The 12,592-nt window shown below is 41.7% G+C and overlaps 1 protein-coding gene across 1 annotated transcript in view; it reads right to left on the bottom strand.

The window, feature by feature from the left end:
* Window positions 1-12,592, bottom strand: part of LOC124284484 (cell surface hyaluronidase-like) — a 31,825-nt gene that overhangs the window by 6,077 nt on the left and 13,156 nt on the right. The window contains 9 exon segments of the mRNA XM_046720558.1: window positions 21-226; window positions 874-1,089; window positions 5,079-5,136; window positions 6,277-6,340; window positions 7,298-7,427; window positions 8,477-8,611; window positions 9,581-9,650; window positions 10,626-10,759; window positions 11,293-11,432. Of these exon segments, the coding sequence (XP_046576514.1) occupies window positions 21-226; window positions 874-1,089; window positions 5,079-5,136; window positions 6,277-6,340; window positions 7,298-7,427; window positions 8,477-8,611; window positions 9,581-9,650; window positions 10,626-10,759; window positions 11,293-11,432 (1,153 nt within the window).

Here is a 12,592-nt window from a genome sequence, read left to right as displayed (position 1 = left end):
CAACACGTAACAAAACTTACTTCTCCACTCCTTCTCCCTTCAGCTCAAACGCCCTGGGAACCCGTCCCTTCCAGTGTATGGTGTAGCTGTGGTCGCCGCCGAGAGCCACGGGGAATCCAGCGGAGGAGTGCCAAGTCTCGTCCATTCTCGCTGAAGGATTGTCATCTCGCACAGCGAATGGATGACTCTTGCCTTGATCTTCTGTACTTATCAGGCGGAGGTTAAGCTGGTTAACATTTATGAATCCATATAAATGAATTGGTCTCAAAATTCTGGACTGGTTATTGTACTAAGTTGCGCAATAGGACGGAACCCAGTCAACAGGAAACGAGACGGTTGTATAATCAATGTTTTGACTTGTTTACTTTCGTTGTGGTTTGTGGTAGAACGCCACACTCGGCAATATTCCAACAAAATAAACCCAGTCTTACGTTTCATGTTGGTTAACCTGCTCTAGTATATACGTAACAACATAGACTGTCATTCTGGAGTGAGTGAGTGAGTTTGGTTTCACGCCGCTCTAAGCAATATTCCAGCAATATCACGGCAGGGGACAACAAACATGGGCTTCACACATTGTACCCATGTGGGGAATCGAACCCGGGTCTTTGGTGTGACGATCGAATGCTTTAACCACTAGGCTACCCCACTCTGGAGACGAACTTAATACTGATCGTTGGTTAGAAGAAATGTAGCAGACATTTGAACCATTAAATAGTGTGACTGACACACCTAAATACGAAAAAGATGTCTTTCATCGGCTTCATTAATTAACCTGGAGGACATTTAAACCATTACCAATTTATCATTCCTGCAGTTTATCAAAGCGGATATTTTGTTAGAAGGTGAAACAGCTGGAACCTAGGATCTCACCATTCCGAACCTTTGTGGGCAGATTTCCATATTCCAGTTGTCCCGTCTGTAGCAGCGGGCGTTGTGGAAGAACGGTCCGGGTTTTAACACAGTGCTTCCCGGATATCCAGTCACAGAGCCATCCAAGTCTCGGAACGCAGACGTTTTGTCCCCATCGTCATTTCCAAATCCATGAACTGTCTCGTTCCCGTCATACACCCGGTTTCCGGTTGAATGCTAGTTTGGATGAATGAATCTTTAAGCATATTTAGTAGTGAAGTGACGATTCATCGATACGCATCGGTGCATCGATGTATCGATCCATGGGCCGCCGATACAGTGAATCGATACAAAGTTTTACATTGTTGTATACCGGTATCCCGATACGATACTTCAAATGAGCCACGATACATCGATGTTTAACTTTGAATATTGCCGAATCGCGATATCTGTCAAGAAAAAAGACTTACTTTTGTTTGATGATTAGAATATATGCTTACTTATTTCCCTTCATAAGTAAACGTTTTCCCATAAATTTCATGCGTCAAGAACTGTGTCAGACAGAGCTCGCATGTTATTAACATTCACAAAGTCCCTGTATAAACTTAATTATTTCGTTTCCGAATGAACATTGAAAGACGCTGGCAGAGTTTGAAAAAATACTTTAAAATGGTTTTGTTTTGATTTTAAGGTGTTTTATAGTTGGTGTTAGAATTAAAGGTTTTAGTATCGTGATACGTATCGTATCGCCACCCTTATATAGGGATTCGTATCGTATCGCAGCTTCAGTGTAAAATACTTTGGCAATATATCGTCGTGACTAAAATCTTAGTATCGTGATATATCGAATCACAGGTTGTATGCCAATACCAGCAGGAATATTTATAAGTATTTAAGTCAAAATGACACGTCCAGGGGTAAAACCTCCATGTACGTCCAGGGCTCGCAATTCGATAAACCTGCACAAACCCCTGGAGCCATTCTCGCGATTCTTGCGATCCAAACTTGCCAGTCCTTTAATTTAAAAACAAAAACAAACATATACACCCGGTTACCAGTTGGATGCGAGAAAGAATGAATGACTCATCAATCATTTTTAGAAAGATTTTGGTTAAATGACATCCTCCTTACCCCCAGAGCTCGCATTTCGGTAAACCTGCAGTATCCCCTGAGCCATTCTCGCGATTCTCGCCATCGAAACTTGCCAGCCTTTACTTGTTTCACAATTCACAATAAAGAAGGTAGGGCTGCGCAATATAACCGGTTTACCGGTATTAACCGAAAAATATTATCAGACATGAAAACGATACGTATTGCGATACGCTGATAGAAAACCATTAGTGTATTTTGACTTGTATTCGGAAAACTTCTGATAGAACACTCGGAAACTCGGAAACCTTGATGATTGTGGCAATTGTGGTAATGGTGGTGGGAATGATCGTGGTGAAAATTACATTTAAATATTATCTATATTCTTATTTTGTCATGATTAAAAGTTTTTATTAAAGCTTAATGAAGCATAGTGATTTTGTTGTGTTTTTGCTTTATAAATAAAGCATTAACTTGATCATTAGTAGTTTATTGTTAAAAAAACCTTCTTGCAATATATTGCAATACATATCGCAATATAAGCTTTCGCATCGCAATATATCGCAATATGAAAATTCTCTGCAATAATTGGTCTTCTCCAACCCATGCTTGTCGTAAGAGGCGACTAACGGGATCGGGTGGTCAGGCTCGCTGACTTGGTTGACACATGTCATCGTTTCTCAAGATCGATGCTCATGTTGTTGATCACTAACTTGCCTGGTCCAGACTTGTTTATTTACAGACCGCCGCCATATACTTGGAATATTGCTGAGTACGGCGTTAAGCAACAAACCAACCAACCAGTCTATGGAATAAAGAAGAACTCGTTGTCCATAAACTTTCATCTTTCAAATTTGAAAATAGGATTGTCATAGTGGAAATAATTTCAACGAAAATTTCACAAAACTTTGTGAACATTTATTTTAGTTTATCAAAGCGACATTTAGTATAACATGAAAGAATAATATGGAAATGAAAACACATGTACTGCTTTAATTCTTATTTAAAAAGGCTATTGTACAAATCACTGTCAGGGTCATTCATGCGTTCTCGTGTTCTCGCGATTTCGACCTTTGGAAGCAAGGTAGATGATCTAAATGTACGGGAACGCGAGAGTTTGAACTGTAAGCATTTTAAGTTTGGAAAAGGCCGAGATCGAGAGATGTAGAAATCGCGGTAAATGTGACAGTCCTTACAGTATACCATGGATACGGAAATTATATCACTAAAATGTCAGTATAAATTCATCCATTTAGGAGATAAACCTACTGTGTGGGAAAATCAGAGGTATATAACGAAATTATAATAGCTCTAAATTTCATTTAAAACCGAACGCGTAGCGTGAGGTTTTAAATGAACAATTTAGATAACGAAATTATAATAGCTCTAAATTTCATTTAAAACCGAACGCGTAGCGTGAGGTTTTAAATGAACAATTTAGAGCTATTATAATTTCGTTATATACCTCTGATCTTCCAACACAGTAGGTTTATCTCCATTCTACCATGACAATTTTATGAACAATTTCAGGTGGAGCTCTTTCTTTGGTTACGAGTCAGTACGTGAAGCGGCCTCGCATTCCAATCCCAAGTGGCATCGCCCGAAACGGGGTGATTGGTGGCAAACCGTCAATGACTAACAAACTCCAGATTCAGTAATAACAAATCACGTTTTGTTTTTTCAATGCATCAATCACCAATCATTAACTGATAAGTTGGAAAACACATATCAAATAAGTTTAAAAAGCTTGGTTCACATTTGAAAATTCCACCGTAGACCCTTTCCCCACCAGAATAATGGCAGCAACCTCATGGCATTGACCTTTTCTCGGAAGTCATTGTTTACATTTGGAAAGATGCGACAGGAGAGCCACTGACAGTTTGCGCAAGGTTAACCTGATTGTATGACTGAGATAGTCTTTGATATCTAATTACTGGTACTGGTACACAATTTAAGAGTAGGGGCGCTTTTGCTGTAACGAGAAGTCCGTGTTGTACCGAATTTAGATACTGTTGAGTTTTGCGCCCTGTCAACTTGACGATTTCACGCACCTCTACGTCTGCGTGCGACAGCTGTGGTGACTCTTACACACTCATGTGTGTACTTTGTGCTCAAATTCGATTCTACGGATATTATTTTCTACATTTGGGAAAGTGTTTTGTGTCCTAGTGGCTTCAAAGTGTAGTGAATTCAAATTGAATCGGATTCGCAGGCATGTTCGCGAGTCTGTTGACAAAGAGCCAGATTTGTGGTGATATTTCCGAAAGGATGGATCAGGACATGAGGGTGTACCTCTGGCATAAACACGGTAAGGTAATTAATTATACTTTAAAAGACTACTTTAGATCAAGCAGTGTAATGGATGAGAGGGATCATGACTAAGCTAAATAACTTTTTCAACGATATTATACTTTTAGAAAAAGATATGTTGGGCTAAACAGAACGGTTTTCAGATTCTGTATTTGTGTTTTACTACCGCTAAATTTGAAACAGTACAAACTTCAAAATATCATTTTGTTTGAATTGATAACCCAACTGTTTATTTATGTGGACGGAAGCCATTAAACTTTCTTCGGCGTTCGATGTTAATGTATCCTCCGTTACCGGATCAAGATCAGTGGCGATATCCTTGACGAAAGCTGATAATAAATTTAACACGGAAATTATGTAGCAGTCTATTGCTGGATCTATTCTGACATAACATAGAATCAACGTAAACATATTTGTTTTTGCTGCATTTTAATTCGGAAAGCAGACGATGTTTTGATCTTGTTCGACTGAATATTTGTTTCCATGCTTTCGAAATACTTTTATATGTATAAACACCTATTGCTGTGATTTACTCAAGTAGTGAGTCGAGCCCGTCATCGCTAAATCCATCTTTAACGCCATATGTGTAATTTCCGACAGCAAAATCGCCGTAATTTATCGATGCATCGGTAGGTTGTTTGGTGTCCGCCATGTTGGTGGGCAGACAAAAATAGTGCATTACCGTAAACCATGTATGATTGCGCACGGAAAATCAGAGACCTGTATAACGTGATTATATACCTCTGAATGACTTTAATTAACCAATCACAATCCAGTGTTTACTGAAGTCATGGTAGAATTATACATATTTACAATTTCTATGTCACCAACAACGATAAAGGTACATACTTGGCAAAGGTCATCCCACGGCCGCTGTCAGCAAACCTGAAATATACACGCATACAAGCAACTTGTTAATACAAACACCTTGTTAATACAAACACCTTGTTAATACAAACACTTCGTTAATACAAACACCTTGTTAATACAAACACCTCGTTAATGCAAATACTTCGTTAATACAAGCACTTTGTTAATACAAACACCTCGTTAATGCAAATACTCCGTTAATACAAGCACCTTGTTAATACGAACACCTTGTTAATACAAACACATCGTTAATGCAAATACTTCGTTAATACAAGCACCTTGTTAATACAAACACTCCGTTAATACAAGCACCTTGTTATTACAAACACCTTGTTAATACAAACACCTCATTAATGCAAATACTTTGTTAATACAAGCACCTTGTTCATACAAACACCTTGTTAATACAAGCACCTTGCTAATACAAACACCTTGTTAATACAAACACCTCGTTAATGCAAATACTTCGTTAATATAAGCACCTTGTTGATACAAAAACTCCGTTAATACAAGCACCTTGTTAATACAAACACCTCGTTAATGCAAATACTTCGTTAATACAAGCACCTTGTTGATACAAACACTCCGTTAATACAAGCACCTTGTTAATACAAACACCTCGTTAATGCAAATACTCCGTTAATACAAGCACCTTGCTAATACAAACACCTTGTTAATACAAACACCTCGTTAATGCAAATACTTTGTTAATACAAGCACATTGTTAATACAAACACCTCGTTAATACAAGCACCTTGTTAATACAAACACTTCGTTAATACAAGCACCTTGTTAATACAAACACCTCGTTAATGCAAATACCTTATTAATACAAATACCTCGTCAATACAAACACCTCGGATGAGCGAGTGAGTTTGTGGGTGAGTGAGTGAGTGTGTTTTGGGTGGGCGAGTGAGTGACGTTTTTAACTGTAATTCGACATAGCTATGCCTCAAACTAAATGTTAGGCCGTATGGACATGTTAACCTTTAAATATATAGAAAATTGGACGGAGAACTATGTTCAGTATTGCTAAGTCCGCATGCACGCACCACTGAATTGTTTGACAACATTCATCCTCCAAATATACCATGCGTATTTCATTCAACAATTCACTGAAAGGAGAGTTCAGGACAGCGATGATACAATACTCACGACGAGTGATCCATCAGAATAAGACCCCCTCTTATCCAGCCGTTCTGGTAACGGTTCTTGTAACCTGTGACACAAACACAACGTTTACGTTTTATTGCAGTCGTGTGGGGTCGAATCATCCGATAAATCTTCACTTCACCCTGGATGCATCTACGGCTCGGCCCGATAATTGTATTACCTCCCTTTGCTGGAGCCGCCTTCTGACAGTAGCCAATCAGATAACCGTTACAACCGAGCTTGCCAGTGACAACAAAGATGGCGACCGCAGCTGCGAAGGTTTGCTCGCTATGCGACTCAGATTTAGGGGGAAAAAATCATACAGACAAACTGACAGGTCTGAAACCTTAAAAAATATATTTAAGAACTCCTTCTACCTCTTCCAGGGTACCTCTGCAACAATTGTGATGCCAAGATTAATAGGTTGGATAAAAGAAGCGAAGTGTGTTATGATAGTAGCCTTGTGATTGGTACGCTCATCTTCCCAGCGTAGACACCTGATTGGATAACAAAATCAGCAAAGGGAGGTAATACAATTATCGGACCGAGCCGTAGATGCAGGCAGTCCCACTGATTATGTTTGCAGGATATTCAATATTGAAAAAATACTGACATGCAACAGAAGCCTAAAAAATCTTTTGATGGAAATGTCTTTCAAATTGGCGAGGGCTTTGATGTCAAGAAAATACGAGTTACCTCCCTTACCCTTTCGCTTGTGTTGATTGGTCCGTATTATGTTGCTGAAAATCAAGGGCGGGTAATTTGCGATTGCAGGAACCGCAGGAATGGATCCAGGAGGAGATTTATTGGACCGTATACCATGGAGATTATTGAGGATGGGGTCGGATGGGGGAGCACAACTCACTCAGGTAACTATCTGAGCAACAAGCTTCAAAGTGAGACTTGCATGTCCCAGACGAAGGAGTGTGAGGAGTCGGTGTTTTGCAGTATGTAGGGACGCGAAAAAGTAGCTTGCATTGGTCTTTATCTAATTATTTTATGACAATATCTTCCTCTACTTAACCAGTGAACCTGTAGAAGAGGACTTCCTTCTGGGCCGAGGTCTTGTTGAGTGGCTGCTGACGGGGGTCGTACATGTTGTCGCCACCCGTCGTGTCGTCAGGGTTGATGATGTTGTCGACGAACAGACCATACTGCAATGTGACCAAGTCATAAACACTGGATCCTTGATAACACGAAAATACAGGGAACATCGAATACATATCGTAACATATTATATTTGTCAAAACAATTTCTCAATAAATACATAACAACTGCACCGTAATCCGATTCAAGCACATGATTTTGTCCTGAACAGAAGTAAGTGTGACCGTTCTTTTTTACCAGAAAGTCTCTGATAAAATACCATAACGTATTTTGGATATGGTCAATTTCAGTCAGTTGGTACTTACACCGTCAATATCAGTATTCAAAATATATTCCAGCGGAAGACATCAACCATCCTTCCATCATCAATCATCATCCATGTATGTTACTCAACTTTTGGCAGGGATAACCGGATATGACAGATATATTTAACAAGCACATCAAATATTACGAGAATCATGTTTGTGTCTCGTTGAGAGATAGAACACATCCCCAACAAAGCGGAGTAGTAAAAAAAGTCCATGTGTCGATTCACCGCCACACATTGTCGTTTTGAAGACCATTAGAATAACTTTATAGAGAGATAACCAACATGGCGAGTGAGTGAGTGGGTTTAGTTTTACGCCGCACTCAACAATATTCCAGCTATATGGCGGCGGTCTGTAAATAATCGAGTCTGGACCAGACAACCCGGTGATCAACAGCATGAGCATCGATCTGCGCAACTGGGAACCGATGACATGTGTCAACCAAGTCAGCGAACCTGACCACCCGATCCCGTTAGTCGCCTCTTACGACAAGCATGGGTTACTGAAGGCTCATACAACCCGGACCTTCACGGGTATAACCAACATGGGTGAGATGAACCAGAGAGTCAGCAGCAAGGAAGAGATGGTGACGTCACTTTGAGTATGAACTTAAGTCCAGGCTCCCGATCCACAAAGCGTTCGTAACATTTCGACCAGTCGTAACTCTGTAGTTTATCATAGGTTTACGAATGTCGTAGCGCTACGAACGTTTTGTTGGTCGGGACCCATGGCTTTATCGTATTAGAAAGGATGTGTAGCATACTGGATAACAGATATTGATCACTCACGTGAGTGTTGGAGTGGCCGACGTTGTTGTTAAACTCCAGTAGCGCCGTGTGCCGTGCCTCACCCCGCTGCAAGAACCCAAGACCATAGGAGGGTCCTTGGGGCTCCTCTGGGAACACATACCAGATCCCGATACCCTGAAATGAGATCGGCCAACTGTATCATGAGCGTGTGCTTATGAATCGTGACGATATCAGGTGTTTCGAAAACGAGCGTGTAGTCACCCCTCACAAACACACGCGAAGGCAAGTCAATTGTTCTCAGCATGACAACCTATCCACTACTCTGTGTCATATCTGATTTGACATACCTTAAATATGGCACTGAAAAACTGATAGTTATATACATGTATATACTCAGCTGAATGTGAGGTGAAATTGGGTTTAACGTCGTGCTTGAGAATATTTCGCTCATATGACGACGTGCACGCGTGTGTATGTGGATATGCGGCTGCTGGTACTATCCCAGACTTAAGCTGGTTTTATAGTGCTAGCCCACTGAGATACCATGCCGCAGTGAAGCATGAATACCCCACTCAGACACATTATACTGACTCCTAGCCGACCAGTCCTTGTTGTACCCATTAATGCCGAGCGCCGGGCAGGGACCAACAAGTACCATATTTTAACGTCTTTTGGTATGAGGCGGCCGGGGATCGAACCCGCGACCTTCCGCTCTCCGGGCGGACGCTCTAACCACTACACCACGGAGGCGGTCCACTCAGCTGGAATATTTATGTATATTAAATATAGATACTCATGGAAACGAATAAGGGAACACATGAAAGTACCTTTATTCTTTTCCAGGCTTCTTCACAAGGTATTTATTGCACTGTGAGTGAAATTCTGGAAATAAATAAAGGAACATGGGTACTCTCATGTGTTCCCTTATTTGTTTCCATGAGTATATATATTTAATCTACAGCAATATTCCAGCTGTATGAATCAATCAAGTCAACAAGCCTAACCACCCAATCGAGTCAGTTGCCTCTTCCTACAAACATGATTTACTGAAATCCAAGTCTAATCCGGAATGTCGCGAGGGTCGGGTTGTGTACGATCTGAGTGAATCAATGGTGATTGACACACAACTCCCCGGCTACTCACGTTACCACCAGCGGCCACGTTGTTTCTCAGATACACCAGTGGTGACGTCATCCAAAATGTCGCAGGATTTCTGAGACAGAAAAAAAAGATAACAGGATTTTCAATCTTTCATGGTTACCTTTGTCTAGCATAATGAGAGGAGTTGTGTGCATGTGGTTATATTGAACTGAACACGCCTGTCTACAAATTTACAAATGTTGCTACATTCCCTGATATAAATGAAGCTCGGCTACCTTTTAGGAAGTGAGGGGGATGGTTTAAATCTGGTTTCGTTAAACCGCAGTATTTCCGTTTGATGTGAGAGGGAGTCACGAACAGAGAGTGAGTGTGATTTTACGCCGCTTTTAGCAATATTCCAGCAGATATCACGGCTGCGGACACCAGAAATGGGCTTCACACATTGTACCAATGTGGGGAATCGAACCGAACTGAAGCGTGACGAACGTCAGTCACGAACAGATGCAGGCATTATACGTTCGCCCTTTTGAAGAAACCCACCTGCAGGGGTGTGATCGAAATATGAAAAGGTGCCGCGCATCAGACGACTCGGTCGGTTTTCACCCGGACCGCTGATATTTTGTACGACATTTTTCATGTCCTCAACAGCTAGTAAAGTGACCCGAAATGTCAGATGCAAAAAGCAAGCATAAGTCACTGTAGGCGTGATGCAGCGCGACCTAGTATTTTGTTGAAGCCGTTGAATGCATTCGAGACCAGCATTGTGTGAGTGAACAAATTCCCATTGAGACAAACAATGGTATTGTTGATAAATAAAATTTGAAAATATTCATGTCGTATTTGATGTCGATAGGCATGTCATTTTGAGCATCTTTCCGACACAATGTCTTAAGGTATTCAGTCAATGGTGCATTGGAACATTTGCTGCAAATTTGAAATTGGTTCTTTCTGACGTGGAACCAAAGAGCCATCACCGAGGACATGACGCTGATCACAGAAACCTTCGTAGCGCGTCGATAACAGCAACAGATACCGTAGTTGTAGTGCTGGGAATGTCAACTGTATCGGATATTAGTTACCAACATACTCTTTATCAGAGGGCAGAATTGTTCCGTGTTTGGTAGCCGCACCAAGGTTGCCATCGAAGACGTTCCTCTTCTCTCCACCGTCCTCGAGGAAGTAGCAGTGCCCCAGGTGGTCGTAGGCCACGTTGTCCTGGACCTGGATGGGTGGATGGATTGATGGTGAGTGAACTGATGTATGATGGTTATAGAGACTGATGGATGGATGGATGGATAGGTTGGTGAATAAATGGACGATGGTTACATGGATGGCCGGTTCGATGGCTAAATGAAAGATGGGTATATGGTTGTCTGGGTGAATGAAATGATGACAAAACTATGCCTGGATGGGTGAATGAATGGATGGATGAGTCGATGAAAGGATGGATATATGGCTGACTGGTTGATGCAAGGGATGGATGTATGGCGAGCTGGGTGAAAGAAAGGATGCATATATGACTGACCGGGTTAAAGACAAGATGAATGGATATAAGGAATGACTGATGTTTCACGGTAGGAATTTGTACAAAGATTTAACATTTACAATATTCGCATCAAAATCAGTGACTTCCTTATTTTTGAGAGCTTAATTTCTATCTAGTCCCGATGTGGTCGTTGTGTAAGCATGGAATTAATACGCAATTGCACAATCTTCACTAATTTCGCCATTTTCGAATTCTGGGGTAAACTCACAGTTACGCCATGTGATCCATGTACAGTAACACAGCGGCTGAAAGTGTGGTGTATGGAGTTCTGTCTGACCCACGCAGGGTCTGAATAGCCGCCAACTTTATCTACGTCGTGACACATGTGGAAGTGGATCGGATAGAATCCTGAAACAGAGATCGTGACAAGTGGATTGGGTAGAAACTTGAAACAGAGATCATGACACACGTCGAAGTTGATTGAATAGAATCCTGAAACAGAGATCGTGACATGTGTGGAAGTGGATTGGGTAGAAACCTGAAACAGAGATCGTGACACACGTGGAAGTGGATTGGGTAGAAACCTGACACAGAGAACGTACACACGTGGAAGTGGATTGGGTAGAAACCTGAAACAGAGATCGTGACACACGTCGAAGTTGATTGAATAGAATCCTGAAACAGAGATCGTGACAGTGTGGAAGTGGATTGGGTAGAAACCTGAAACAGAGATCGTGACACACGTGGAAGTGGATTGGGTAAAACCTAGAATCGTACACACGTGGAAACAGAAACCTGATCGTGACACACGTGGGATTGAAGTGACACAGATTGGGTGGATTGAAAACCTGAAACAGAGATCGTGACACACGTGGAAGTGGATTGGGTAGAAACCTGACACAGAGATCGTGACACACGTGGAAGTGGATTGGGTAGAAACCTGAAACAGAGATCGTGACACACGTGGAAGTGGATTGGGTAGAAACCTGACACAGAGATCGTGACACACGTGGAAGTGGATTGTGTAGAAACCTGAAACAGAGATCGTGACACACGTGGAAGTGGATTGGGTAGAAACCTGAAACAGAGATCGTGACAGGCGTGGAAGTGGATTGGGTAGAAACCTGAAACAGAGATCGTGAGACACGTGGAAGTGGATTGGGTAGAAACCTGACACAGAGATCGGGGCACGCGTGGAAGTGGATTGGATAGAAACCTGAAACAGAGATCGTGACACGCGTGGAAGTGGATTGGGTAGAAACTTGAAACAGAGATCGTGACACGCGTGGAAGTGGATTGGGTAGAAACCTGAAACAGAGATCGTGACACGCGTGGAAGTGGATTGGGTAGAAACCTGACACAGAGATCGTGACACGCATGGAAGTGGATTGGGTAGAAACCTGAAACAGAGATCGTGACACGCGTAGAAGTGGATTGGGTAGAAACCTGAAACAGAGATTGTGACACACGTGGAAGTGGATTGGGTAGAAACCTGAAACAGAGATCGTGACACGCGTGGAAGTGGATTGGGTAGAAACCTGAAACAGAGATCGTGACACGCATGGAAG

This window comes from Haliotis rubra, unplaced genomic scaffold (genome assembly GCF_003918875.1).
Source record: "Haliotis rubra isolate DU_JTF1 unplaced genomic scaffold, ASM391887v1 Scf338, whole genome shotgun sequence".
NCBI lineage: Eukaryota > Metazoa > Mollusca > Gastropoda > Lepetellida > Haliotidae > Haliotis > Haliotis rubra.
This window is presented reverse-complemented; position numbering and strand designations above follow the sequence as displayed.